Raw genomic sequence first — 26,722 nt, forward strand, 5'->3', positions numbered from 1 at the left:
AAGGGATGATGGCAGTGATGCCACTCCAAATATCTGAAAAGGTATCACACAGCAGAAGACCAAAAAAAATTTCTTTGCAGATCCAGAAGGAATGTGTTTTGGATTTTTGGTAAGTACTTAGCAGCAAGAACATTTTTTTTTTAAATGGAGCCATTTACCTAGAAAGTACTAGCCAGAAGCTCCTCTTCTGGAGGTCTTAAAACAGAAGCTGGAGATGCTGTATTTATTGGAGAAGATTGGGAATGCCTGAGCAGTAGAAGGAAGGAGGAGGAATTTGAACCACAGCTGTGTCTGTTTCTCTGGAAGGACATCACTGGATGCAATCCAATGAATGTGCAGACCAAAATATATTCCAGAATTGTCTTTCATGAACATTGTTGTGGTGTGACAGAAATAAAAAAGGCTTTTCCACATCACCCTTCCCTCTCTAAATATCTGTTTCCTGGAGTCAGAGGACCCTAGAAAATGATGTCAAGTATGCTACAGGGCAAGACAGATGGAAAGGGAAGTTGATGGAAGTTCCTTCCCATATGAAGAGACGAGCAACTTAGGATCCAATCCTGTAAAACTAAAGCTTGACTAGGAATTCCATGTAATTAGCAACAAGAAAGCTAATCCGTAATACAAAAAATTTATACAGAGGAATATATGAAACACCTTAAAGATGCACAGGAAGGAATTCAAGGTAGCTTAAAAGTTAGATAAGGAAGACAGACATAGCTTTATTAGAAAAATCAGTTACAGTATTTTGTTGCCACATGTATACACAGGCATCCTTGGACAAAATTACAACTTCTTAAAGAAAAACAAAGCTATGATTGCATGTAAACATACACTATTTAAAATTCTCACTATTTTTGGCTTTCCATAGTCTTCTCAAAACTCCTGCAGTTTTGCAGATAAGAGCTAGTACAAGTGTTTTGAATTGTACCCATGCCTCCATAGAAGTACCATGAATAATACACTTAGCAAATATTTCTTGATGGATTTGTGAACTTCAGATATATATTAGATATACCATATATATCTAGCAGACCAGGAATCTCTCAGAGGTAAGTCACACGTTTTCCTCATCTGAATGAGAGAGTTTCTTGTGTGTGTAAAAGTATGTTACAGAAGGATTTTCCCCCTACACAAGTACTTACAGGCAGGAACCACAAAGGTTTTATTTTCATTCTACAACTACACTAAAGAAATCTACATATACATGTTCCTTCCTACAACATTTTCTATTATGTTATAGCCCTCTAAACTGACATCACAACATAAATAATGAATGAATTATGATTTGGTTTTTATATTTAGGTATTTTCCACATTGGATTTCCCTGGGTTAATCAATCATAATTTGTTACCAAGAACTAATGTGGGGTCTGCACCTTCCTGCTCTCATGCACACACTCAAGCTAGTGAAATGCTTCTGTTGAAATCACACTTTGTCATTACATCCAGTCTAGAAAACTGGTGTCATCTTGTAACACTAACTGGGATAAGAAACTAGGATTGAATATAATGGAAAACCATGGTTTAAACCTTTTTATCCAGCCCATCTATGCATGTGGGCGGGCGTGAATGTGTGCATGTGGGCAAGCACATATGCGTGTGGGGGTGGGAGTGCATGTGTGGAGGAGTGGGCATGCGTTTGTACGTGTGCGTACAGGAGTGTGTGCGTGCAGGAATGTGTGTGTGTGGAGAGGTGGGAATGTCTGTGTGTGCGTGCGTGTCCATGGGCTGGTGGGAGTGTGTTGTGTGAGTGGGTGGGAGTGCATGTGTGCACTTGCATGCATATGCGCACATTCCTTCAGCCTTCAAAAATATCAAAAATATATTACGTGCCCTCCATGTGAAAAGTTTGGAGACCCCTGGTTTAAACGAAAGCTCGCCCTAAAGAGCAGAGACAAGAGAAAGGATGCCATCACGAAACTTGTTCTTAGCCTAATAAATAACTGTTTATGAAGCTGAAATGATCCTGCCTGAATGGGGCCTTAGAAGATACAGTTCTTTAGAGTAAATACTATCTGTTACCCATACTGTAATTTGCCTTCATGTTCAATACAATCTGTGTAGGAGGAACGGTCTAGATGTTGAATTGCACATATTTGATTGATTCTGCACTGCTCTTCACAACACAAGCTTGGATCATAACTCACAAAATAGTAATTGTAGTATTTCTGGAATAATTTGCTCTGTGGCATGCTCAGCTGATTTGCCATTTCATATAAACTTTCTGGCTTTAAGTCTTCTATCCCATAGGCTTTGGACATAACATATTCAAGCTTCCAGACTGATTCATTTTTCAAGTTGGCTTCTGTGAGGTTCAAGTAAAACTGCCAAAGATCCTAGAATTAAAAAGGAAAAATAAGTGCACCATTGTGTCCCCCACTTCATTAAGTTTCTAGAGTGACATACTGCTTAAGAAGCCGTCACTGCCTATTATTCACAACTGAAGAGAAGGGTCATGTCCCACCGCAAGACACATGAGCCAGTTCAATTCTGTTGTTACCCTAATATTACAGGAAAAGGAAGGATCGGAATAGAGAAAGAGAAATGATATTCATAGACAGAATTTTCAGACAAGACAAACAGTGTATCTAGCCTAAAGATAACATATAGCAATACAGTATACCCAGGGCTGTGCTGATGGTGCAGATGCAACATGACAGCTTCTTGAGAACCAAAGCTTTAACTTTAAAAAGGGGTGTGTGTTTCCGAGAGTGTTATGATTTCAGGAACCTCAGACCAGCAAACATATATCTAGGAGAATAGTAAACATCGCTGAATAAATTGTGTAAAGGAAACTATGGAAATCTGCTTAATTTGCATAGTTTATAGAATCCATCTTTTCTTCCCAGTTCTCCCATTAGAACTGGGATTGCCCAATTTCAAATTGTTTTGTGTGGACTACAAATGGCCTTAAATATATTCCAGGAACAATGAATGGTGGAAGTATAATTTAGGAATGGAAAAGGTAGGACTCTGCCATCCAACAGGCTTAGGTACAGGAGAGAAAAGAGGGACGTGGTGGCGCTGTGGGCTAAACCACAGAAACCTGTGCTGCAGGGTCAGAAGACCAAGCAGTCGTAAGATCAAATCCACATGATGGAGTGAGCGCCCGTCACTTGTCCCAGCTCCAACCTAGCAGTTTGAAAGCATGCAAATGCAAGTAGATTAATAGGGACCACCTCAGTGGGAAGGTAACAACGTTCCGTGTCTAAGTCGCGTTGGCCATGTGATCACGGAAGATTGTCTTTGGACAAAACGCTGGCTCTATGGCTTGGAAACGGGGATGAGCACTGCCCCCTAGAGTCGAACACGACTGGACAAAAATTGTCAAGGGGATCCTTTACCTTTACTTTTACAGGAGAGAAAAGACAAGGGAAGCGTGAAGATCTGGGAACTGTTGGCCTGTCAGTGAAAAGAACCTGAGTTGATATGGCTATAGTTTTGACTTGGAAAATGTTGCTGCAATTTTCAGACCTGTACAGACGTGGAAATTTACTGACCTTTGTTACTGTAGCACTAAGATAAGGACATTTTAGAGGGACAATAAGGGCCAAGAAAAATTAGGAGAAGAGGTGGAACAAAATTGATAGCACCTGCAAATTAAAATTTTATACACTACTGGAGGAAAAGATGAATTAGCTTAAGCCAGTTAGTTTAAGAAATGCCATGATCCACTGTCTTATTTAAACATACTTATTTTTCATATTTATGAATTGCTTCCATTAAACATTTCTATGTGATACATAAACAATACAGCATAAGCTGTAACAAAATACTATAGGTAAAGGTAAAGGTTCCCCTTGACAAATTGTCCAGTCATATCCGACTCTAGGCAGTGATGCTCATCTCCGTTTCCAACCCATAGAGCTAACGTTCTGTCCGAAGACAATCGTCCATAGTTATGTGGCCAGTGCGACTAGACACAGAATGCTGTTACCTTCCCACCATGGTGGTACCTATTTATCTACTCACATTTTGCATGCTTTTGAACCGCTAGGTTGGCGGGAGCTGGGACAAGTGACGGGGGCTCACTCTGTCGCGTGGATTCAATCTTACGACTGCAGGTCTTCTGACATTTCAGCACAGAGGCTTCTGTGGTTTAACCTGCAGCGCCACCATGTCCCTCTTAACAAAATACTACATAGACCTTTAAAATGACAATAATATGATACCAAGTATGAGCTGGGGGAAATCACCATTTTAGCAAAGGATGTTGTAAGGATTAATACGCACCAAAAACCTGGTTATCAGCAGTCCAATTTGTACTAGTAGGAAATTCCTGAGAATGGCTGGTGTGACATTAAAGGGTGTCTACTCTGAGCTGTTGGGGATCGTCTGTCCTATATGTACATCCTAATGAGTGCAGGGTTTGAATAGGCAGGTCAGATCTGGTGGTTGCTTAATGTCTTCATTAGAAACAGATTAAACTTCTCATTTTGGGTGAGATGGTGAAGCGGGTGTTAGTAAACCAGCAGAGACTCTTGCTCTAGTTGAAGTTCAGAGCAGGCTTTAGGAATGAAACCCTTTAGCTCAGTGGTCCCCAACCTTGGGTCTCCAGATGTTCTTGGACTTCAACTCCCAGAAATCCTGGCCAGCAGAGGTGATGGTGAAGGCTCCTGGGAGTTGTAGTCCAAGAACATCTGGAGGCCCAAGGTTGGGGACCATTGCTTTAGCTGACCCGTTCAGCCGTCTATGTTTACAGTGGAAAAAGCAGGAGATATCCTCCTTGTTTATTCTTTTAAACCTCTCAGTGACATTCAATATTACAGATAATCAAACACTCTGAACAACACAGAGCAGCTGTGGTACATGAAACAGCACTGCAGGTGTCCCACTCCTAAATTACAGGTCAGTGCCACAGCAGGACCTGTTCTGCAAAATACCAAGTGATCCCACATAGCCACCTCTGCTTTTTAACACTTACCTACAACTCTTGGGGCCACTCTGTAGCTTGGAGTGCTGTGTCACTCAACACCTAGCTGTCCTCGCCCCCTTTTCTGGTCACTCTACTATCACCAACCAATTTCACGAAAGACTGCCCAAATCTATTTATGTACAGGGCAAGGGCTGATGTTTAGGTTCATGTCATCTTGACAAAAAAGTAAAATGACAATGGATGAACCCAAACTGGAAGGTTATGTCAACCCTCTATTGACCAATATGTTCTTCTTTTCAAAGTCTGGATGTGGTCCTCTTGGTATCACTGGACTTTCATGTGGTGTCCGTGGTACTCCATGCTTCAGTACTCGTATTATTTAGATTAATGGAATGCATTCATCATGGTATACCAGAGCATCATCCCTCCAGTGCTCACATATAGCGAGCTTCCACAGTTTTCTTCCAAATACTGTAAATTTCTAGGCTCTGCTTCATAAATTTAACTTTAAAGATCATTCTAAAGCAGCAGCTATTAAAAACTTTCTGACAGAGATAAGCCACCTACTATTCTATGTCTAGGTCACGTAGGCTAGCTTCTTTATTTGTTTCCAGGGCACATCCACCAGGTGCTACTGTTGATATTTATAACTATACATGGTCTAGGCAGGGTCGGTGTAATTTAAGGAAGCTGTCCTTTTGTCTGTGCAATTTGACTGTACTGGTATGTTCTGGGAAAGTCCTATATTGTGTCCTTCTGCTTTTTTCAAGGTGAGGACTGTGGGACGGTGGGGCCAAGCCCTTTCTTGTGGAACCCACATTAGGATAACTCCACTCTTGGCCTCAACAGGAGTAGACCCACTGAAAAAAGTTGACTTGAAAAGCCCTGTTCATTCAGACGGTATATGCTAGTTGGAACTAAAATTGAAATTAGCTCACAGTGTCCTGATATTGTATGTCTTTTATCAAGTTAATACAATTTGTTTAAGTTCTCATTTGTGGATTTTCTGATGAAAGTGTTAATTGTTTCTCAGCCTACCTCCAATTTTTAGTGACTGTATTAAAAATGATGGCAGTTACTTGCTTTTATCATACCCTACCTGAGAGCAGTTTCTGGCATAACTGTGGGTGAGGTCCTACTGGCAATAAGAACCACAGTTAAACTGATTTAAGCATTATTTAAATCAATTTATAAAATTCTGCAAGGTGAAATAGACTTATATGGGCTGCAAAGCCAGTTTTTTCCCAATGGCTGGCAGGGGCTTTTTAGAATACCTCATTTATAAATCACTTTAATTCAGTTTAGTTTGGTGGCTATGGACAGTGCTGCTGATTTACTTTGGTCTCTGTTGAATGTCAGTGGCACTGGCATTGTGTTTTTCCCCTCTATTTTAAAAAATGTCTTATAAAATGTTTAGTAAAGGATCACTTAGTGTGCTATCACTTGTCAGATGAATGGAGCCATCAATTTTTCACTGTATCACTTTTTTTAAAAAGTCAGTTTACAAAAAGCATGCACTAAAACAAAAATGAAATGCATCGAGTTCATGAGTGTATCTGCCAAAAATGGTTTTAATTACCAGAAATAAATTGATTTAATTTCAGTCAAAGTAAACATGGCTACTGATTTACCGACTGTCTATTGTTGTGAAACTGTTGCAACATTGTTGTAATATTAGTATTGTTTTATTCTACTGTATTTGTTGTGAGTCGCCCAGAGTAGACATTGTCTAGATGGGTGGCATATAAGTCTAATAAATAAATAAATAAATAAGATTTATATACCATATGATTTGAATTTTATATATTAAAAAAGTCAGAACAGGAGCCAATCCAAATTGCCAGCAGGACTGTACCTTATGATATGCGTAAGACAAAATAATTAAAAATACTACAGAAAAATATATGAATAAGAAGGGAAGCACTATCCTATCTAACCCTGGTCCACAGTAAATTGTCTAATTTGGATTTCTTTGAGAAATATAGTTTAATAAAGGTGAAAGGACAGACTGAAATATGAAAGATGGGAAAGAGTTTGAAGTCTAAGCATGAACTGGAAAAACAGGTAAGAGAAAAGGAATTAATAGCATAAAAACCAAGGTCTAATGAAAACTAAGTGTTGAAAAGAGCAAAGTAGTTACACACACACACACACACACACACACACAGAGAGAGAGAGAGAGAGAGAGAGAGAGAATTCTGACTTACGGTGAGCCTTTCCATGGTTTTCTCGGTAGAGAGTAGTCAGAAGTGGTTTATAATTTCCTTCTTCTGTGGGTACTCTGGGACTTTGCAGCTTGCCCAAGTCTACACAGGCTGTCCCCCCCCCCCCAGGAGGTACAGTGAGGAATCAAACTCTCAACCTCTGGCTCCACAGCTAGATACCTAACTCACTGAGCTATCCAGCCAAATGTGCTAACTTTAGAACATTTTGTTTCTCTGTTTACTTCCAGCAGTAACAATTAAGGACGAAGGCTGTGTTTACCTGTTGCTGCATGGGTGAGGGAATACTAAAGATAAGAAAATAATATGAAAGTGGGCAACAGAAAAAGATTTCAGTGGGGGTAGATTCCTTCACCTTGTTGATCCATCCATATTCACTTCAGTTTACTCTTCATAACCTACATATTGGTGATGAGAAATTAGTGACATGGGAAGTAATTACATGGAAGGAACAAACGATGTATGCTATACTTTCTGTCTTTTCTGTTTCCACCATTCACCACAAAAGACAAGAGTTGCTACTAAAATTAACTTAAACCCCTGGCTTTCAATTTTTACTTACCAAGAGGCTATATGAAAGAGTATCATACTGATACAGTCTTACTGCTGGGTTGTTTGAGTCTGCCTCCAATCTAGCCTTCACTGGTGTCACAGCAGGCACCACAAACAAGGAATTTACAGGTTTTCCTGAAAAAAATAAAAAAGATGGGGTTGGTGAAAATGTGAACAAGAAGAGTTTGAGTAAGTGCTGGTGTTAAAATTGTTATATACTGTATATATTGTATACATACAGTATATTGTGAGAAACAAAATGTTCTAGATATACTTTGTGTATATACTCTATGTGTATACACACACAGAGAGTATATATACAAAAAGTCAATGATATATGTATATGTATACTGTATACATATATCACTGACTTTGTGTGTATATACTGAACAAAAATCTTTGTTCAAGAACCATACTTGGAAATTAGGCACTGCAGTTTTAGTCATTAAGTAAAGCTATGCCGATTCTGTAAAGAAAGAGTATTTGAAGTTACAAAGCATTGGTCCAGGATAATTTACAAAAAATAAATAAAATATGGGCTACATTTTGAAGGTTACATCCATATCCATGGCAAACTCCATGCTTCTTGTATGTATGGCATAAGCATCTATTCAAGGTTAAAATAAAAGAAAACAAAATAAAACCCACTAGGTTACCCCAAGTTCCTTTTGTGCATGCAAACAGGCTTTTTAATCCAAGTCTGTACTTGTGAATAATTAACCTGAAAGGCACTCAAGATCTCTTGATGAAATCAACCTTTAAAAGAGTACTTATCTAAAAACCCACACTGCATCAGAATTCACATCACAGATTAGAGAAATCATACAATCATAGAAATGTAGAATTTTAAAGTTCAGTCCAGCCACCTGCCAATTCTGGAGATCCACAGATAAAACATCCCTGATGTACACCAACCAATCTCTATTTGAAGAACAACACAGTGTATACACATGCATCAAGTGCGAACTGGTAGCACTGCTGGAAGAAAAAGAGAAAGAGCTGGAGAGGTAAGTAGCCATACTTAAGATTATAAGAGAAGATGGGAGGCAAATTCTGCCAGCTCCTGAGCAGCAGCAGTCGAGGGAGGCACTGGATGTGGAAAAGCAGCAAGACAAAGCAAAGAACGATAAGGCTGAGAAGAAAACAGACTTAGTGGAGGAAGCACCATGGAAAGGAGTCACAGTTAGGAGCGGGAGAAAGAGAAATCACTTTTCACCAAGAGATCTGCAAAATCACTTTCAGATTCTTGTAGTCTGGCAGAGAGCATGCAAAGGAGGACACAGAGGGGAATACATGCAGGATCTGAGAGAGGCTGAAGCTCAGCCAAGCAGAATCATTGAACTCATACCCTACAAAAAGGAGAAGAGAAGAGTAGCTGTAGTAGGAGACTCCCTAGTGTGGGGGGTTGAAATTGAAATAAGCTGGGAAGATCCATGGACCTGCCAGGTATGCTGTCTTCCAAGAGGACAGATCAGGGATGATTCTGAAGGATTCCATCCCTCATAAAACATATGGATGCATATCCGTTTTTTTCTCACCCATGTGGGAACAAATGATACAGCAAAGAGGAATTACAAAGAAATCACATCAGAATTTGAAGCTCTGAGAAGAGGAAACTCAAGGACTTTGAGATAGTCTTAATTGGGTCCTAGAACAAATCAAGGCTGATCTCTGCAGGCAAAATGATGAAACTGAGGCAGTTCTACTTTGGGCACATCATTAGAAGGCAAGATTCTTTGGAAAAGACAATAACACTGAGAAAGGTTGAAGGCAGCAGGAAAACGTTCATCCCTCCCCAGAAAGATCAGGACCACACCCACTGTTAATGACTGTTAATGACCCATGACATTAACAGTGGAGAAGGACTGCAGAAGTGGTATTTTCATTCAACCCCCCCCCCCCCCGTCCTTTTTCCTTCTAAGGAACCTATTCAGACCAGAGGGAGGTCAAGCCAACGTGGAGGATATACACCACCAGGGGTCTCCTACTAACTCTCCTCAGACTGAAGAAGCTACTTGTATGAGTAGCGAAACATTTCTACCTAATAAAAAAGTCCAGTTGCCATGACTCAACTTCCAGATAACCTCACCTGGATGACTGAGAATCTTCACAGACATTCTGTTGCAAATAATTAAACAATCCAAATATACAAAATGTTTTTTATTTATTTTTATCCATGATTCTAGCTAAGAACATAGTATTTCATGGACATTACCATTTTTATCCAGAAGAACCATGATGCTGTCTCGGTGGGTATGTCCATAGAACTGTCCAGCAATTACACTGCTGTGCCTCCGAAAAATGTCTATTAACCGCTCATTGTAGTGTTCTCTTATGGCAGTAATATTTCGAACATGAGCCAGATAGCCTACTGGAATATGTCCTATTATATAAACCTGGGGATAAATAAACAGCACAAAGATGATTTGTATATTCAGCCAAATATGTTAGTTGCATATGATAATGTTGATTGAAAGAAACTATTTATAATCTAATTTTGTCTCTGGCTACTTTCTGAGTTGTAAACATTTCCCATATTTTGGGGGGTTTTGGCCAGAATCCCATTGGTTCTTTATGCTGATTTAAGTGCAATGGAGTAAAGTGCAGCAACAAATTCCCACAAATTACATGCTAAGTCGTGCATCTGTGTATCAAAAAGAACACAAACAACAGCTTACTAACCAACAGCAATTTCTTGGTGAGATGTATGACACTGCATTTATAACAGAATGAATAACCAAGAAGATTCTGGCAATTTGGAATTAAAATGGAGTTTGTGATAAAGGCCTAAAGCTTATTTACTTGGAGCAATTGCCTTAGTGTCATATGGGTTAATGATTTTCAATTTCTCCTAGGCTTATTTTAAGTCTGGAGTTCTGGAGAATGAGCACCATCTGACTCAAGCTGTGACTACATTGACAAATACTAAGATTTGCTCTGCAATTAGCACACGTGAATTCAAAGTATTTTTCAATGATCATACAATGCAAAGGCCAATGGCAGCCCACCCCTTTTCACTTCCACTACGGATTTCCCCCCCTCACTATTGGGGGCTTCTACTTTTTAAAAGCCAGAACAACTTGAATGGTGTTCTCCTTGTGTGAACAAAGGTTGTGTTCTACAAAAGGATGGGTGGGAGGTGACTTGAGGTGGTGCTATAATGACTTATTAAACTGGGTGATATTTCAGGGAAGCAGAAACACCAATCCTTGCAATCTTTCCCCCAGCCGCCCAAATATGTATGCATGCATGTTTGTATGTATTTAACAAACTACTGAGTTGAGCACTAGATCACCTTATCATTGAAGTGATTGAATAGTTTAGTGCTAGATCATCTCTGCACAAACCAAAACAAAAATAAGAAATGTTAGCAGGGGATTGTCAGGTGGGTGGTTATCAAAGGGCTGTGTGTGCATATCATATTGGACCGGACTTAGGCCTAGTGCGAAAACTGGCAGAGAAACTATCTGGGATCTTTATGTAATCATCTAAACTGAATACAACCATAAAAGAGACCACAAATCAAACTGCAACAAAGCGGAATCACTCCAATTCAGCTTGCCTCCAAGTTATTCACTGATAGCTGCATAACATCAGAGGATGAGAAAATTCCTTTCCCAATCTCTCTGTTTCTAATAATGGTAATAAAAAGCAAGTCCCCTACATTATGTAAGGGCTATGTGAAGGATCGGTAGAGAAAGAAGAAAGTAGAACAGAGTGAGCTGTCCCCTCAAATCACGACGACTGAGACAAAACAGGAGGTAGAATCAGCAGAAGTGAAAGTGAAGAGTTAAACACTGAAGGAGGAAAGGGGGAGGAAAAGGAAGAGATTTGCCTGGTAGAGGAGAGAGGGGGAAAAGAGGAGTTAGTTTTATCAGTTTGGGAGGAAGAGGGAGAAGGGAGGCCCGGAGGGAAAAGACACGAAACCGGGCCTTCTCGGCGGTGGCTCCTCACCTCTGGAATAACCTTCCTCCAGAGATTCGTGCGGCCCCTACGCTGGGTAAATTTAAAAACCGACTAAAAACTTGGCTGTACACCCAGGCCTTCCCCCCGCCAGTACTTAACTCCTTTTCTTTTTGCTATTTATCATTTATTATATTTTTTGCACTGTTCTTGTCACTGATTATGTCAATGGCTCTGTGTTATTTTAATGAATATATGTTTGTTGGTAGCCGCCCAGAGTGGTAGAATATACCAGATGGGCGGGATATAAATCAAATCAAATCAAATCAAACAATCAATCAATCAATAAATGAAGAGTGTGGAGGTGAGAGGGTGTTTAGAGTTCTGATAAGAGCAGAATGTGGAAAGGATATGAAGGAGAAAGGGAAGGAGAAAGAGGTGGACTACGATAAAGTGTGCGGATTGTTGGAAGATTTCCCAAATCTGAAAGTGGGAGGACTGTTGCCAGATCCACTGAGAGGAGAAGGGACAGCGTTGGATCCCCTAGATAGTGGTCTTCCCACAAGGACAGGGTCCCTTGAGGAAGGTGATCAGTCCCAGACCCATCCCCAACAATTCCTGTTTATAGGGAGATTGGGCATGATATCCATGTTGTGGGACAATCTGCGTGGTACCGAGTGCTCCTTTGAGGAAACCAACAGATCAGGAGCGCTTTGGACCAGCCCCGCTGTGAATCATGTTACTGTTAATCAAGAATTGTTATTTTCAAGATATGGACAGTTACCAGATGTTGACTTGTTCTAACCTATAGAAGTGGTTATTGATTCACTTAATGTTGAGACAAACAAAAAGTTGAATGTTTAAAAAGAAGAGGGTCGTTTGTCATTTGCCGCCAAGGGAGAGGAACTGCTACAGATTTTCAAAGAACCCAATCACAGGCTATTTGAGAGCTTTCAGGGTGGACTCTTCTAGAGTAGATGAAGATGTCAGAGGAATATTTTGCATCCCAGCCATACTAAGGATTTTGTCACAGCCCAGCAGGTACACTCTGATTCAGTCCACTGTGTCCCCATTCCAATGTTTTCCCCTTTCCTACTGGCTGGGAAAGGTTTATTTGCTGAGGAGCCAATATTTATTTATTTATAAGCTCTGTAAACATACAAACAAATGATCATGATGCTACTATTAACATCTAAATAATTCCTACCTTTTCCTTGTTTTGCTTTGCTGATTCTAGTACACTCTCCAGCCATTCAAACTGGTTTGCTGGATCAGTCATGTTGTGAGTCACAATGTTGGGAGTGTAATATAGGACTGTATTTAAACTGACTATTCTAAGAGGCTGAATAGTTGTGTTGGGCTGAAATACCTGTGTATAAAAGCCACCTGTGGTGATGGTGGGGAGACAAAAATCCATGTCATCAGTTCTCAAATCATTACAATCCAGAAAAGTCAACTGAAATCAGTGAGACTTCTTCAGAGTAAATTACCAAAACTCAGTTTTCAACAAAATCCTTCCTATGGACTGAAATCAGATATACATATTCTAGTTGGGTAGCACCATTCCTCAAGAACCTTAATGGGTATAATTACATTGGCATAAAGAGCAAAGAGTAAGTGGAAATTAGGAAAGATAACTTGAATTATATCTTTAGTATTTGTGGAATCTGCATATTTCTAGGGTTTTTATTAGACGAAAAAAGGTAGCAGTTAAAATTTACTGCATTTAATTTTGCAGACGAAGGGTTAACCCAAGGGGGAAATGTTTATGTATATTTCTAGTTCTTAAAAGTTATCAGAGATAAGAAGTTTATTTGTATGCATTTTTAAGAAACAGGTTGTGGTTCTAAGTTTCAAATTCAAAGAATATTTTAATTATACATAACAACTATTTCCAAACAATTTTGTTTGGCAGTAACTGTAAAGGATTAAAGAGCAATAAAGGAGTAATATCACTGAAATAACTGACTATATTCAATTGTTTTGAAAAGGTAAGTTTACATCTTGTAGTATATCATAGTTTTTTCTGGTAAATGGCCAAACCTAACATCAAAAGCACCAAAATATTCAGTATTTTTTGTGTTATTACAAACATTTTGCACTTAGTCCATCCACCTTCATGCCAGTGCAATGAAAGAAAGTACTCTGAAATAAGAAACCTTTTTCCTTACCAGAGCTCTTGTGTGGGTCAAATTGTTTTTCAGATTTTTTTCTTTCTATATATATATATATATATATAAACAAATTTTAAAAAAAACAAGAGCTCAAGCTTCAGAATTTTGCTAATTCAGTAACATCCATGTGTGTCATGTAGCTTGTTAAAGATAGGAAATGTCTTTTTTGCTTTTTTACATTACATCTTACCTTTTCTAAAAGTGCTAACAGCTTCACCAGTAAGCCAAGGTTTCCAAAAATCTGCTACAGCATTGTAAACTTCACTGGCAGACACTGGCATCTGATCCTTTAAAAATAAGCACCTCCTTCAGACTGTACTTTCATAAACAACCACTTAAATTTCAAGTACTGTAGTCACAAATAAATACATACACATAATGGGCACATGTTGGTGTGCAACATACATATTCTGATAAAATTAAAAGACTGGTTTTTTGTTTGTATTTTTGAATGAAAGAATCATGCTGGGTTTCCTAATCTATCAAATCCACAACTATAAAGATTGTTTAACATCAAGGGTAGACAACATGTATGAATCTTTAAGCTCAGTTCATTTTTTTTTAAATGAAAAGGCCAAACAGTGAGAAGAAATGGATGCAAGGCAAACCTGGATGCATTCTGTAATGACATCTTATGATCTATTCATATGCCCAAATCCTAACTTTTCATACCAACCTTTCACACATATATTCCAAGAATACATTAAAGAAAGGGGGAAAGACTTGATGTTGAAAATTACAAATTAGAAGAGAAACAGATTACTAAGAAATGCTTAAAATTTATGCACAATTGTTTTTAAAAGCATTATATTTAAAAGTAGATACGTGCTATTTCCATTTTCGCATACAATGATAATAAAGAGAAAACCAATTCCAGTTATGCATATATTAATGGATTCACATGCTATCAATAATAAATTTAATTTTCCTCCATTTGTTTGCATGCAGGAGTAGTACCTATTTCAACACTTTGTGAAACTCTCTCCATTAAAACAAGAACCATTTGTTAACTCCCTATAGTGTGGAGATATTTTAGCTTTATCTGGGCATTTATAATTGTTATTATCGTCTTAAAACTGCAGAGCTGGAAGGAACCCACCATCCTCTGTCAAGGTGGCGCAATGGGAATCAAACTCCCAGCCTCTGGCTCTGCAGCCAGAGACCTAAGCCACAGAGCTACCCAGCAGTTTCTTCCTTTGTATTTTTTGCACAAAAGTATTATTCATTCTGGCACAAAGGGGCTCATTAAGAGATATACAAACATGGATATTTAGGCTGAATCCTATACAAAATTACCTTGAAGTAAGCATAGCCAAGCTCATTGAGACTTACTCCTAAAAAGGCATACATGGCCTTTTATCACACAAAACTGATTGAAGGACACTGTCCAACTAAGTTATATTTGAACCAACAAACCCAAGCAATATAGACATTCTCACAACAGAATATGTCCATATTATTTCTATGTAGGAATACTGTATAAAATAAAATATAAAATATTCACAACTGATTATTCTTTGATTGCCTTTAAAAGGGAGGTTTCTTATATTGGGTTTCCAATCATCAAACTGTGGAGCTGTATTCTGCAATATTAACAGAATACATACAAGAAACAAACATGCATTGGTCACATATAGAAATGTATGTGCAGTTATCCTATAAGGGGAAAAATCCATGTGCAATGTATCCCAGAATGAATTCATTCCAGATCCAGATCCAGATGGCAGTGTAAAAATCTGCCATCTGCACAATCTTCATTTTTCAGTTTAAGGGAAACAACTGTGGGTATCTTGTTCAAAGGTATACTCCAAAGCTGCACTCCCTAGTATATAATCACATAGTCATAACCTATCTGAAAACGCAATTTGTTGTAATAAGGTTTTTTATGTTTTAATACAAGTTATTTTAAAAAATTGTAATAAAATGTAACAGAAAGTTACAGATTTTTATTATGATTTCTTTATTATGCTCTAAACATGCATGTATTCAAAATAACAGATGACAGAGGATCATGCCCACCACATCAAATTTGAGAAAGATTCACAGTACAATGTTGAAGGCAAAACTGAAGGCAGGGGGACAGAAAAAAAATAAAAGAAAGAAAAAAAGGCAAAATATTGTAAAGACAAACATTACCTGTGGCCAGTAGTCATGATTTCCTAATGCAGGGAAAACTTGGAGATCTGGAAAGAAACTTCTTATGGTAGCAGTCAAGTTGCCAATGATATCAATGACGAGTTTTGTGGAGAGTTCTTTCACTGGAACATGAGGAGGACTGTCTCTTCATGGAAAAATGGAAATAAACAACCATCCACCTTGGTTATCTTAAAACTCAGACCCAAGCTTAGTGTCTGTTCTATCCTAATAGTATGTTGTTGCTACTGTACATATTCAGAATGATGACTTTTACAATTACCTCAACAGTGAAATCATTAATTATGAAATGTTTTTATGTATGTCAGCAGCTGTTTGGGAGCTAGTAGTGTAATTAAAATGAACAGCCACTGATCTTCCAAAAGACAGCCCAGCGTAGGCAAATTCCTACCCCTTGCCATCTGCCCATGACCTCTGTCATAAGCCTACCATCTACTTCCTAACCATTCCGTTTGGATCTAGGATTGGGATGTGGAATATGTAGCCCCCCCAGATTCTGTCAAGCAACTCCTTTGACTTTTCTCCATTGCCTATATTAGCTAGGGTCGAACAGAGATGATGCTCAACAACATTTGGGGGCTTCTTGCCCCCTGCCCATGACAAGGGCAGCCCCTACTAGCCAGACTGCACCTTCCCAAATTCCAACAAGCAGGCTCTAATCTGCATTTCCTGTGCCTCCCCTAAATTTATTATCTGTACCATTCTAGCTAGGCTACACGAAACCCCATTTGCTCATGTTACAGGCCCAGAGAATAGTTAAACAAGTAACAACTGTGTCCGTCTTCTGCACATTCAAGAAGACAGAAAAACCTTGAGCAGAAAAACATTTGTAACTTTAACCATTCCTATTTGCAGACGGTCATTATCCGAGCGGCTGCCATCCAGATAATATATTCCAACATATGAATACTGCACATCTTCCTTATGTTAGCACACCCAAGTCACAAAACACACACTTAACACATTTACCAGATTTGCATACATTTTTCCAGGTAACCCCAAGAGCTTGTTGATTGGGGAAGAAAAATCACTGTTTTTTTATTATAGTGAAGAAATTCTTATAGTATCTTGCAGAAAGTATGGTATGTTATATATTTTATAAAACCACCGTATCCCAGAGGGTATACATACAGAATACATCACACAGGCAGATTGCATAACTATGTTCTTAAAATTAAAGACCATCGTCCAAGAGAAAACCATGTAAAGAAAAGTATGCAGCATTTCTTTTCTTCTGGTAGGCTGTCCTTCCTGTGAGCAGTTGTGCTGGTAGTGGTATGCACGATTTCACAAGCAGTATGTGACCAGTTACAGAAAGGAGAACCTGCCTGAGGTAGGTAAACACTTACAAGGCCATAATGCAGTCATAGAAGCAAAAAAATCCTGGCCCATCTTGCAAATTAAAATAAGATCTGTTCCCCTCACATATATTTGTTTTGACTCTTCAAGTAGCTATGTATCAGAAACACTCATGTCTTTACTTACGTACCCTGTCCATATCATGAAGGATACTTGCTGACCAGAATCCCTCATATACTGCAAAGCTGATAAAATAAGGCGGTATGGAGAATCACACATAAAATCTCCAAATAGACCAGGGTTGGATGCATTTACTCCTTTGGATGAGGCACACACTTGAGTGTGGTTGCCTGTGATGTGATAGGTGGGGTCCAAGTGTAAATCAGAGATATGCCAAAACTGCCCTGCTTTCAGAGGGGGAGAGAACAAAAATAATGTGAATTATGAGTATAAGTACATAGAGTGCTTTAAGAACAATTTTTAAATGTTACTTTTAAGTTATCTCTTTATTTTACTGCTTAGCAATAACAATTCAATCCAACATAACTCATCATAATAACTGAGTAACTAAAATTGTGGTTCTTCCTGCAGGCAAACAAACATAGCTGATACTGAAGGCTGATACTAATAAGCAGAAGAAAGGAAGGTCCAAAGCTCAGAGCCCACCTTTAACCCAAAATACGTTTTAATCCTTAACCTCTAAAGAGACCTGTAACTACAAAGGCTTGTCTGTTTATTGGCAGGGCCACTGATTATAATCAGAGTGATTGTGATAATGAAAAATCCACGTAGTTAAGGAAAGTTTTTTCGCAAATTTTCAGGTGGCCTTCCAATTAAGAGCTGACTCGGTGAGCTCAGTTAAAAATGAATTTAAAAAATCAAATATGGTTTAAATCACAATTTTATTTTTTTAAAAAAACCTTTAAAAATTTAAATAATCAAAAAAATCATTTTTTTAAAATTTCAATCATAATTTAAATCATGCTTTAAATCAGATCCACCCTGCTACAAAGCCAGAGGTTGGGAGTTTGATTCCCCACTGAGCCTCCTTTGAGTAGAGCCAGCCTGTGTGGTCTTGGGCAAGCTGCACAGTCCCAGGATGTCCCCAGAAGAAGGGGTTGGTAAACCACTACTGATTACTTTCTACCTAGAAAATCCTGAAAAGAAGGAGTCACCATAACTCATTATTGACTTGACAGCACACAATTATTGTTGTTGTCATTCCAAACAAGCTTTTTGTTTTGAGCTTATGCTGTCTCATCCACTGATTTTTTTTACAGAGGATACTATTAATAAAATTGTTCATTTTTCTTAAACAAGCTGCGTTTAAATGTAGGCTGTTATTGTCAAAAATTATCATATAATTATTACATAAATTAAAAATCCCATGGCTGTGTAGCACAGCTCTAGGGTGAGCTGGTACCACAACTTTTCCCATACTAGCTACATGGCTGTCATGAACCTTGACAGAAAAAAAAGGAAGAAACAGCTGGGTGTGCTTAAATTCTTTACGAATGGAATGAGCTGAAGAAAGCAAACACAGTATTAAGGAAAAGATAAAAGTTTCTACTCAATTGTATGAATAAAAAAGACTGCATACCTTTGACAATAGAAAAGAGAGAACGAATAGATATCTCTTTACCTACTTTGTCCTTGAGATTGTCTATGGTACAATGGTGCAGGTAGGAGGACCTATTATAGGACACACAATCATTGGGCTGAAAGGGATATAAAGGCTACCTACTTTAAGCCCTGCACTGAGAAACAATCCTGAAACAATCTTCCAGAGACAGACAATGCTTTGCTTTCAAGATTGTACTGTAAGTGAATACCTCTGGAGCACTGACTTTTTGGTCTTTTGATGCGTGAATATGTGAACATAAAGTCCAGTGCTATTTGGACATAACAGACTGAAATATGTCGTTGTCTGAGTAACAAGATGCTTTCTCCCATTATACGTGCAGAAGCTAAAGAGATTGCAAATTAAATCACACTACTGGCAATGAGACAACATTCTCCATCACTTCTGAAGATGTGGGTAGGCCCTATAGTATATTTTGTCCTGTCCTTCAACATGTCCCTACATTTTTTGTCCCCCTCTATCACTGGAGGAATCCCAAACTGGAATTAAGATTGCTGGAAGAAATATCAACAACCTCCGATATGCAGATGATACCACTCTGATGGCGGAAAGTGAGGAGGAACTAAAGAACCTTGTAATGAGTGTGAAAGAGGAGAGTGCAAAAACGGTCTGAAACTCAACATCAAAAAAACTAATATCATGGCCACTGGTCCCATCACCTCCTGGGAAATAGAAGGGGAAGATATGGAGGCAGTGTCAAATTTTATCTTCCTGGGCTCCATGATCACTGCAGATGGAGACAGCAGCCCTGAAATTAAAAGACGCCTTCTTCTTGGGAGGAAAGCGATGACAAACCTTGACAGCATCTTAAAAAGCAGAGACATCACCTTGCCAACAAAAGTCTGAATAGTCAAAGCTATGGTTTTTCCTGTCGTGATGTATGGAAGTGAGAGCTGGACCATAAAGAAAGCAGACCGCCGAAGAATTGATGCCTTTGAATTGTGGTGCTGGAGGAGACTCCTGAGAGTCCCCTGGACTGCAAAGAGAACAAACCTATCAATTCTAAAGGAAATCAACCCTGAGTGCTCACTGGAAGGACAGATCCTGAAGCTGAGGCTCCAGTACTTTGGCCATCTCATGAAAAGAAAAGACTCCTTGAAAAAGACCTTGATGTTGGGAAAGTGTGAAGGCAAGAGGACGACAGAGGATGAGATGGCTGGACAGTGTCATCGAAGCAACCAACATGAATTTGACACAACTCCGGGAGGCAGTGGAAGATCGGAGGGCCTGGCGTGCTCTGGTCCATGGGGTCACGAAGAGTCGGACACAACTAAATGACGATGACAATCACTTAAAATGGTTACCTAATACAGTAGAAGGGCCAGTCCTAGGTTAGGCCACAGGTTCAAACCATATGAATTATGAATTTAAACATGCTACTTCATTACTCATTTATGTTACACCCGTGTGAGGAGTAAAAATGTGGCAGATCTGGTGCAGTTCCTGAACTTGACCTCTGCCCAAACTCTGCCAGATACAAGCTTGTAAATCAAGAATTACCTGAAACTGTTGGCCCTTAAACATATTTTCATGGCCAAATGGTAAATAACTTCTTTTTTATATTTACACTGTACAGTACAACAGAGTTTCTTCATGTGAGGACTCACTAAACTGTACTAAATATGTACATATCAGAAACTCCTAAATCTTTACAGTAAAAGCTAAATGCAAATATTTCAGTATTTCAGAGGGAATTTCAGAGGAAATAGATTGTTCCATTCTCATTCTTTCTCTCCCCTTCCAGCATGAAAAGAATTCTATTTGTTTATCTGACAAAACTACCATACTACCAATGGTAGAGCTGTTATAACTAGCAAAATGACGGAAGCCTAAATCTAGTATTGCAGTAGCATCCGACTGCAAAGACAAAAGGCCTCTCCTCTCCTCACCTACCTTGCAACCTCTCCTCCACTGAAAATCTGATATGGAGAGTTTCTTATGGGAGCTGAAGAACACAGGTAGGATTGCCCAGCATGCTAATTAATGGACTTGTTTAGCTATTACACACCAGATACCTTTGGGATTTTTCACAACAACTGTATTCCAGTGAAAGCACTTTACAAAATGTGGTGGACTTCTGAATTATTAACTGCCAAATGCTCTGTAAAAACTGAGCTACAGACATTCAAAAATATGTCTGGAGATATTTACAGAAATGTTTAATATACATTTTACAGAGTTTTTACAGAGCACTGCAGATGACACTTAAATATATTAAATGAACAGGATCTGTCTTTAGCTTATTCAAATTATCACTGATGTATCCCCCATGTTCTCAAAATGCACAGTGACAAGATGGAGATATTTGGTTCAGCCCTACTACATCCAAGAGGGTGCTTGGAGTTCTTGTAGATCACAAGCAGAATATTGAGCCAAAAGTGTGATGCAGCTGCAAAAGAAGGCAAATACTATTTTAGGCTGCATTAACTGAAGTATAGGGCATGTCCAGACTGGCTATTTTGAATGTGGGATGGAGGGGGGAGGAGGATTATGTACCATTTCGCATGTTCCTCCCGTCCAAACAGTAAATGATCACTTGTAGCCCAATCAGCTATAGAATCATAGAATCATAGAAAAGTGAAGTTGGAAGGGGTCTACAAGACCATCAAGTCCAACCCCCCTGCTTAATGCAGGAATACAATCAAAGCATATCTGCCAGGTAATTATCTAATTTTTTTTAATGCCTCCAGTGTTGGAACACTCACCAACTCCTGAGGTAACTGGTTCCACTGTCATACTGCTCTAACAGTTAGGAAGGTTTTCCTGATATTCAACCAAAATCTGGCTTCCTTTAACTTGAGCCCATTGTTGCGTGTCCTGCACTCTGGAGTGATCAAGAACAGATCTTGCTCCTCCTCTGTATGACAGATATTTGAAAAATGCTATCATATAGCCCCTCAGTCTTTTTTTTCTCAAGGCTAAACATGACCAATTCTTTCAGCCTTTCCTCATAAGTCTTGGTTTCCAGCCCCTGATCATCCCTGTCGCCCTCTTCTGAACTTGTTCCAAATTTTTTTGTGGTGTCCATAAATGGACACAATACTCAGGGAGAGGCCTAACCAGTGCTGAATAGAGGGTGACCAGCACCTCGTGGGATTTGGAAACTATACTTCTATTAATGCAGCCTAAAATAGCATTTGCCTTTTTTGTAGCCACATCACACTGTTGGCTCATATTTAGCTTGTGATCTAAGACAATTCCAAGATCCTTCTCGCTCATAGTTTTCCTGAGCCAGTTATCCCCCATCTTGTAACTGTGCAATTAGTTTCTTTTTCTGAGGTGCAATACTTTGCACTTAGCCCTCTTGAATTTCATTCTGTTGCTTTTGGCCCAGTGCTCCATCCTATTAAGGTCATTTTGAATTTTGTTTCTGTTTTCTAGGATATTAGCTATTCCCCCCAATTTGATATCATCTGCAAATCTGACAAGCATTCCCTGCATTCCCTCATCCAAGTCATTAATAAAAGTATTGAATAGTACCAGGCCCAGAACTGAGCCCTGGGGTACCCTTGTTACCTCCTCCAAGTTAGAGAAGGACCTATTAATCATCACCCTCTGAGTACGATTCTGTAGCCTATTGTGCATCCACCTGACACTTGATCTATCCAGCCCATACCTAGTTAGCTTGCTAATCAGGATATCATGGGGCACTTTGTCAAAAGCTTTGCTGAAGTCAATATATACTGTGTCTACAGCATTCCATCTGTCAATCAGGGAGGTTACCTGATCAAAAAATGAGATCAAACACTATCAATTAAGCCTTTTCCCAGATTTTTTTCCAGAGGGTAAGTGAAAGTGATTTTTTTTAACATCACTCCTCTCTTCCTCTTATCAGCATCCTTCCATTTTCTCCCTTTTCCCTTCCCTGCTTCCATTTCCTCATTCTCCCCTCCCCCCCACTTTCTCTGTTTTCCCTTGCAATCTACAGCCATTGTGGCAGAGACTGCTGGAGGCCAAACAACAAGAGTGTGCCAAGAAGAATGCAAGCCCTAGCACTGGGCCAGAAAGGTGCACAAGAGCTCTTAAAGAGGAAGGATGGATTGTTCTAAGCAAAAGCACTTGCAGATTAGGTCTTTTTTTCTGATCCAGATGGTCCCATCAGTGAGTCATATACCATATCTATGGATTCCAAATCATATACAGTGGTACCTCAGTTTACGAATTTAATGCGTTCTCCGGAACGTTTTGTATTACGAGAAATGCGTAAACCAAAACGCAGTTTCCCACAGGAATGCATGCACGGAGGCGGAGCTATAAATCTCCCTGCCGCAATGCATCCTAGTGAAACTTGCTTCACATTGAAAATCGTAAACCAGGGCGTTATTTTCAATGGATTTTCCTTCATAAACCAAAAATTACATTAACCGAGGCGTTCATAAACCAAGGTACGCATGTAGTTCCCTTCTATTTGACACTGGTTAAGCCTCATTTTGAGTACTATGTCCAATTCTTGACACTACACTTTAACAAAGACGCTGACAAATTGGAGCCGGTTCAGAGGACGGCAACTAGGATGATCAAAGGATTAGAAACCAAGCCCTATGAAGAAAGACTGAAAGAACTGGGCATATTTAGCCTTGAGAAAAGGAGACTGAAGGGAGATATGATAGCACTTTTCAAATGTGTGAAGGATTGTTATACAGAAGAGGGACAGGATTTGTTCAGTCATCCCAGAGTGCAAGATATATAATAATGGGCTCCAGCTATATGGAGCCAGATTTCAGTTGAATATCAGGAAAAAAACCCTAACAATTGAATCAATGATCTCAGGAGGTGCTGAGTACTCCAGTACTGGAGGAATTCAAGAGGAAGTTAGCCATCTATCACAGTGGTTCTTAACCTTTGTTACTCAGATGCTTTTGAACTGCAACTCCCAGAAACCCCAGTCAGCACAGCTGGTGGTGAAGGCTTCTGGGAGTTGCAGTCCAAAACTCCTGAGTAACTCAAGGTTAAGAACCAGTGATCTATCAGATATGCTTTAACATGGATTCCTGCATAGAGCGGAGGTTGGACTTAATGGTCTTACAGGTCCCTTCCAGCTCCAATATTTTATGATTCTATGATCCTCGTAGCTGCCCCATACATGAGGCTCATGTGCCTGTGACAGACATTCAGCTGAGGTTTTCTTGTAATCTCGTCCCTGGGGAAAAATACAGTTGAATTCTCACTGAGGCGGTAAACTGTTTCCTGAACGGTAACATTTCAGCCTAAGTCATTTTGCAACATGTGACAAAAGAAACAGCACCTCCCATATAGAGGCTGACTGGTCTGACAGTTTGGTGGTTCATACCAGTTTTGTACTTTGGTACACAGGCACTTTCCAAATCCACCTCCTCCAGTGGGAGCCTATTCAGAGGCTATGCCTACCGTCTGCCCCACCTTCTCTGGGCGCTGCTTCTGAATGTGCACCTGCTGGATAAGGAAGGGCTAGGAAGTGGGAAACACCTGTTCATCCGAAAGACAAACCAGGGCAAACCACCTAACAAACCAGCAGTTTGTTCTGAGCTCTACTGGAGACAGAAAAATATGAAGTATTACTTAAGCTCACAACACCATATTTCATTCACACTGAAGTTCGCACTTGTTGAAGTAATGCCAACTAGTAGAGGGAACTTGATGTCCATAAAGGTACAGTTTGAAGCGCCATCATGAAGACACATTCCCAATTGATTTTTTACATGTAAGAGGTGGGACACACCTACTTCATTTAGTTTGTGTAAACACGTCTTTGATGGTTTCAGAACTTCCTTATGTATAAAACTTTCACCTGCAATGCAGTTGAAACAAGAGTCTTGACTCAAGATTAACATACATATGTTGATATTTCAAGGGCATTAACCCTCTTGGTCTGTTTCAACCTGAAAACAACAATGTCTTGTGGTACTCTGAAGCCTGCCGAGTTTTATGAGGTATATACCTTTCTTGGACCACAGCCCACTTCTTCAAATGAGTTGAGGCTTATGGTGAAACCTAATATCATTCATGGGTACAGCCCATTTTGGTTGGTGGAGCAGAAGGCATAACCACCAACACGGTTTCAGACAGGATATTTTCCTGGACTCCCTGGAGTACTCCTTAGTTGTCTCCCATCCAAGCATTCAACAACCCTGACTGTGCTTCGCTTCCAAAATCAAGACAGGCGCTTTCACAATGATACAGAGGCATATGTGGCTTAACATAATAATCATGTGCTGTCAAGATAATTCTAACTTATGGTGACCCTTTTCAGAGCTTTCCAGATAGACAATAATCAGAAGTGGTTTGCCATCTCCTTCTTCTGGGGACATCCTGGGACCGTGCAGTTTGCCCGAGGCCTCACAGGCTGGCCGGCCTTTCTGGGAGTCACAGTGGGGAACTGAACTGCCAACCTCTGGCTCCAGAGCCAGATAGCTTAACCACTGAGCTATCCAGCCATGTATATGCGGTTTAGAGATATGCAATTGTTCCAGTATTCATTCATTCTGCCCTCTGGAACACATTCACAGACTGTGGTTAAGATTAGAGTTGGGCAAGAGAAGAATACCAGTAAGATCCTGACCCCTCCACTGGTGGCAAGGAGAAAAGCAGGAAAAGTGCACCAGAGGTAGGGCAAATCCCAATTTGCTCTAGTTGTCCAGCCTCTACTGTGTAATACTCACTTTCCCAGGAGGAACCCTCACTGACTTCAGCTGGAGTTGCTGTTGTTGAAGGAAAGATTGGTGTGGTTCCTCAATGCCATCCAAGGGGGGACGGCAGCCTTTATCAGACCACTAAAAACTCACAGACAGAAGCCAGCTTTCAAGTTGGGCAGGATCCTTCAACATGGCCAGCCCTTACAGAGTTGGGGGTGCCACAATACAAACCAGAAAGGCGAGCCCGGTTTACAGAGCTGGCCAGGATTCTTGGAACGCCCCAGCCCCAGCTCTCTAACGCCCAGCCTGGCGATGGGTAGCGCAGGGCCCGAAAGCTGTCTTCCGTCTGCGAGTTTTTAGTCCTCTCAAGAAAGGGAACACCCGCCCTTGTTTTCGGACTTTTAAACAATTGACACTGTTGGGAGTCTCTGCATAAGGATCTTGCCCCTCTTCCACCAAGACACTGGACGTGTTTATAAGCACAGAGTAAAGGTACACAGCCGCGTCCAGCCTGTGCCGTTTCTCGGGTTTATTTCCCCGGCAGCCTCGTAGTCGTGTTTTGTATTGTTCCAGAGAGCGAGGGGAACTCGGGCCAGCCGGCGCCTTCGCCTCAAAGCTCGCCCTCCTCGGCGAGGTGCTCGGCGCGCCCTCCCCCTCCGGCGCGCCGGCTCGCCCGGCCTCCTCCTCGTCTCTCTTCTCCAACTGGGGCGGCCCCTGTCTTGACCCACTTGCATTTCTGGCGGGAACCGGGGAATACTATACGCTGGCGCTGCACCCTGGCAACCGAGGCCCTGGCACTTTCCAGCTGGCCGGCTCGGGATTCGAGCAGCTTGTGGGGGAAGAAGGGAGCGCCACTCACCCACACTCGGGGAAACCTTGGGGCTTGCGCAGGCCGGCGCCGCTCTGGCGAAGAAGTCCTGTTGCAGCAGGGCGTGACACAGGAGTAGACCCCACAGCCGGCGGGAGAGCCTGACGGCGCTCCACGGCCTTTCCATGCTCGGCTTCGTTTCGCCTCAGTCCCGGGCCTCTCATGTGAGCCCCCGCCCCGTCTGCTGAAGAAAGTGGAGCGCCCGCTCTGTGGCAAAACTACAACGCCCGGTTTCTGTTCCCTTACTAGCAACACGGTCACACCGGACGTCCTTTCGAAAACAGGACTGCCTCTGCGACCAAACGTAATGTCGCCTTGTAAAAACCACGTTCCGGGCTTCCTCTTTCCTACACAAGTTAGAAACACGAGTTTCGCTTACTCAAGTAGCCGGCGGGAATTGCCATTGTTTCCCTTGGCCA

The 26,722-nt window shown here is 40.4% G+C and overlaps 1 protein-coding gene across 3 annotated transcripts; it reads right to left on the bottom strand.

The window, feature by feature from the left end:
* Positions 1 to 702: 702 nt before the first annotated feature.
* SMPDL3A (sphingomyelin phosphodiesterase acid like 3A) lies at positions 703 to 26,722 on the bottom strand. Of its 3 annotated transcripts, none has more exons than XM_078383437.1 (8): positions 26,683 to 26,722; positions 17,373 to 17,586; positions 15,866 to 16,010; positions 13,920 to 14,016; positions 12,763 to 12,941; positions 9,868 to 10,048; positions 7,663 to 7,787; positions 703 to 2,338 (listed from the first exon to the last, which is right to left on the bottom strand). In XM_078383437.1, exons 1-8 carry the CDS (start codon positions 26,705 to 26,707, stop codon positions 2,021 to 2,023), a joined length of 1,284 nt encoding a protein of 427 aa, XP_078239563.1. In that variant the 5' UTR covers positions 26,708 to 26,722; the 3' UTR covers positions 703 to 2,020. The 3 variants fall into 3 exon arrangements, with proteins under 3 accessions (XP_078239563.1, XP_020649751.3, XP_072853364.2); XM_020794092.3 differs by lacking the exon at positions 26,683 to 26,722 and adding an exon at positions 26,295 to 26,661 and having other exon boundaries at positions 17,373 to 17,589; XM_072997263.2 differs by lacking the exon at positions 26,683 to 26,722 and adding an exon at positions 26,295 to 26,660.

This window comes from Pogona vitticeps, chromosome 1 (assembly GCF_051106095.1).
Source record: "Pogona vitticeps strain Pit_001003342236 chromosome 1, PviZW2.1, whole genome shotgun sequence".
Lineage (NCBI taxonomy): Eukaryota > Metazoa > Chordata > Lepidosauria > Squamata > Agamidae > Pogona > Pogona vitticeps.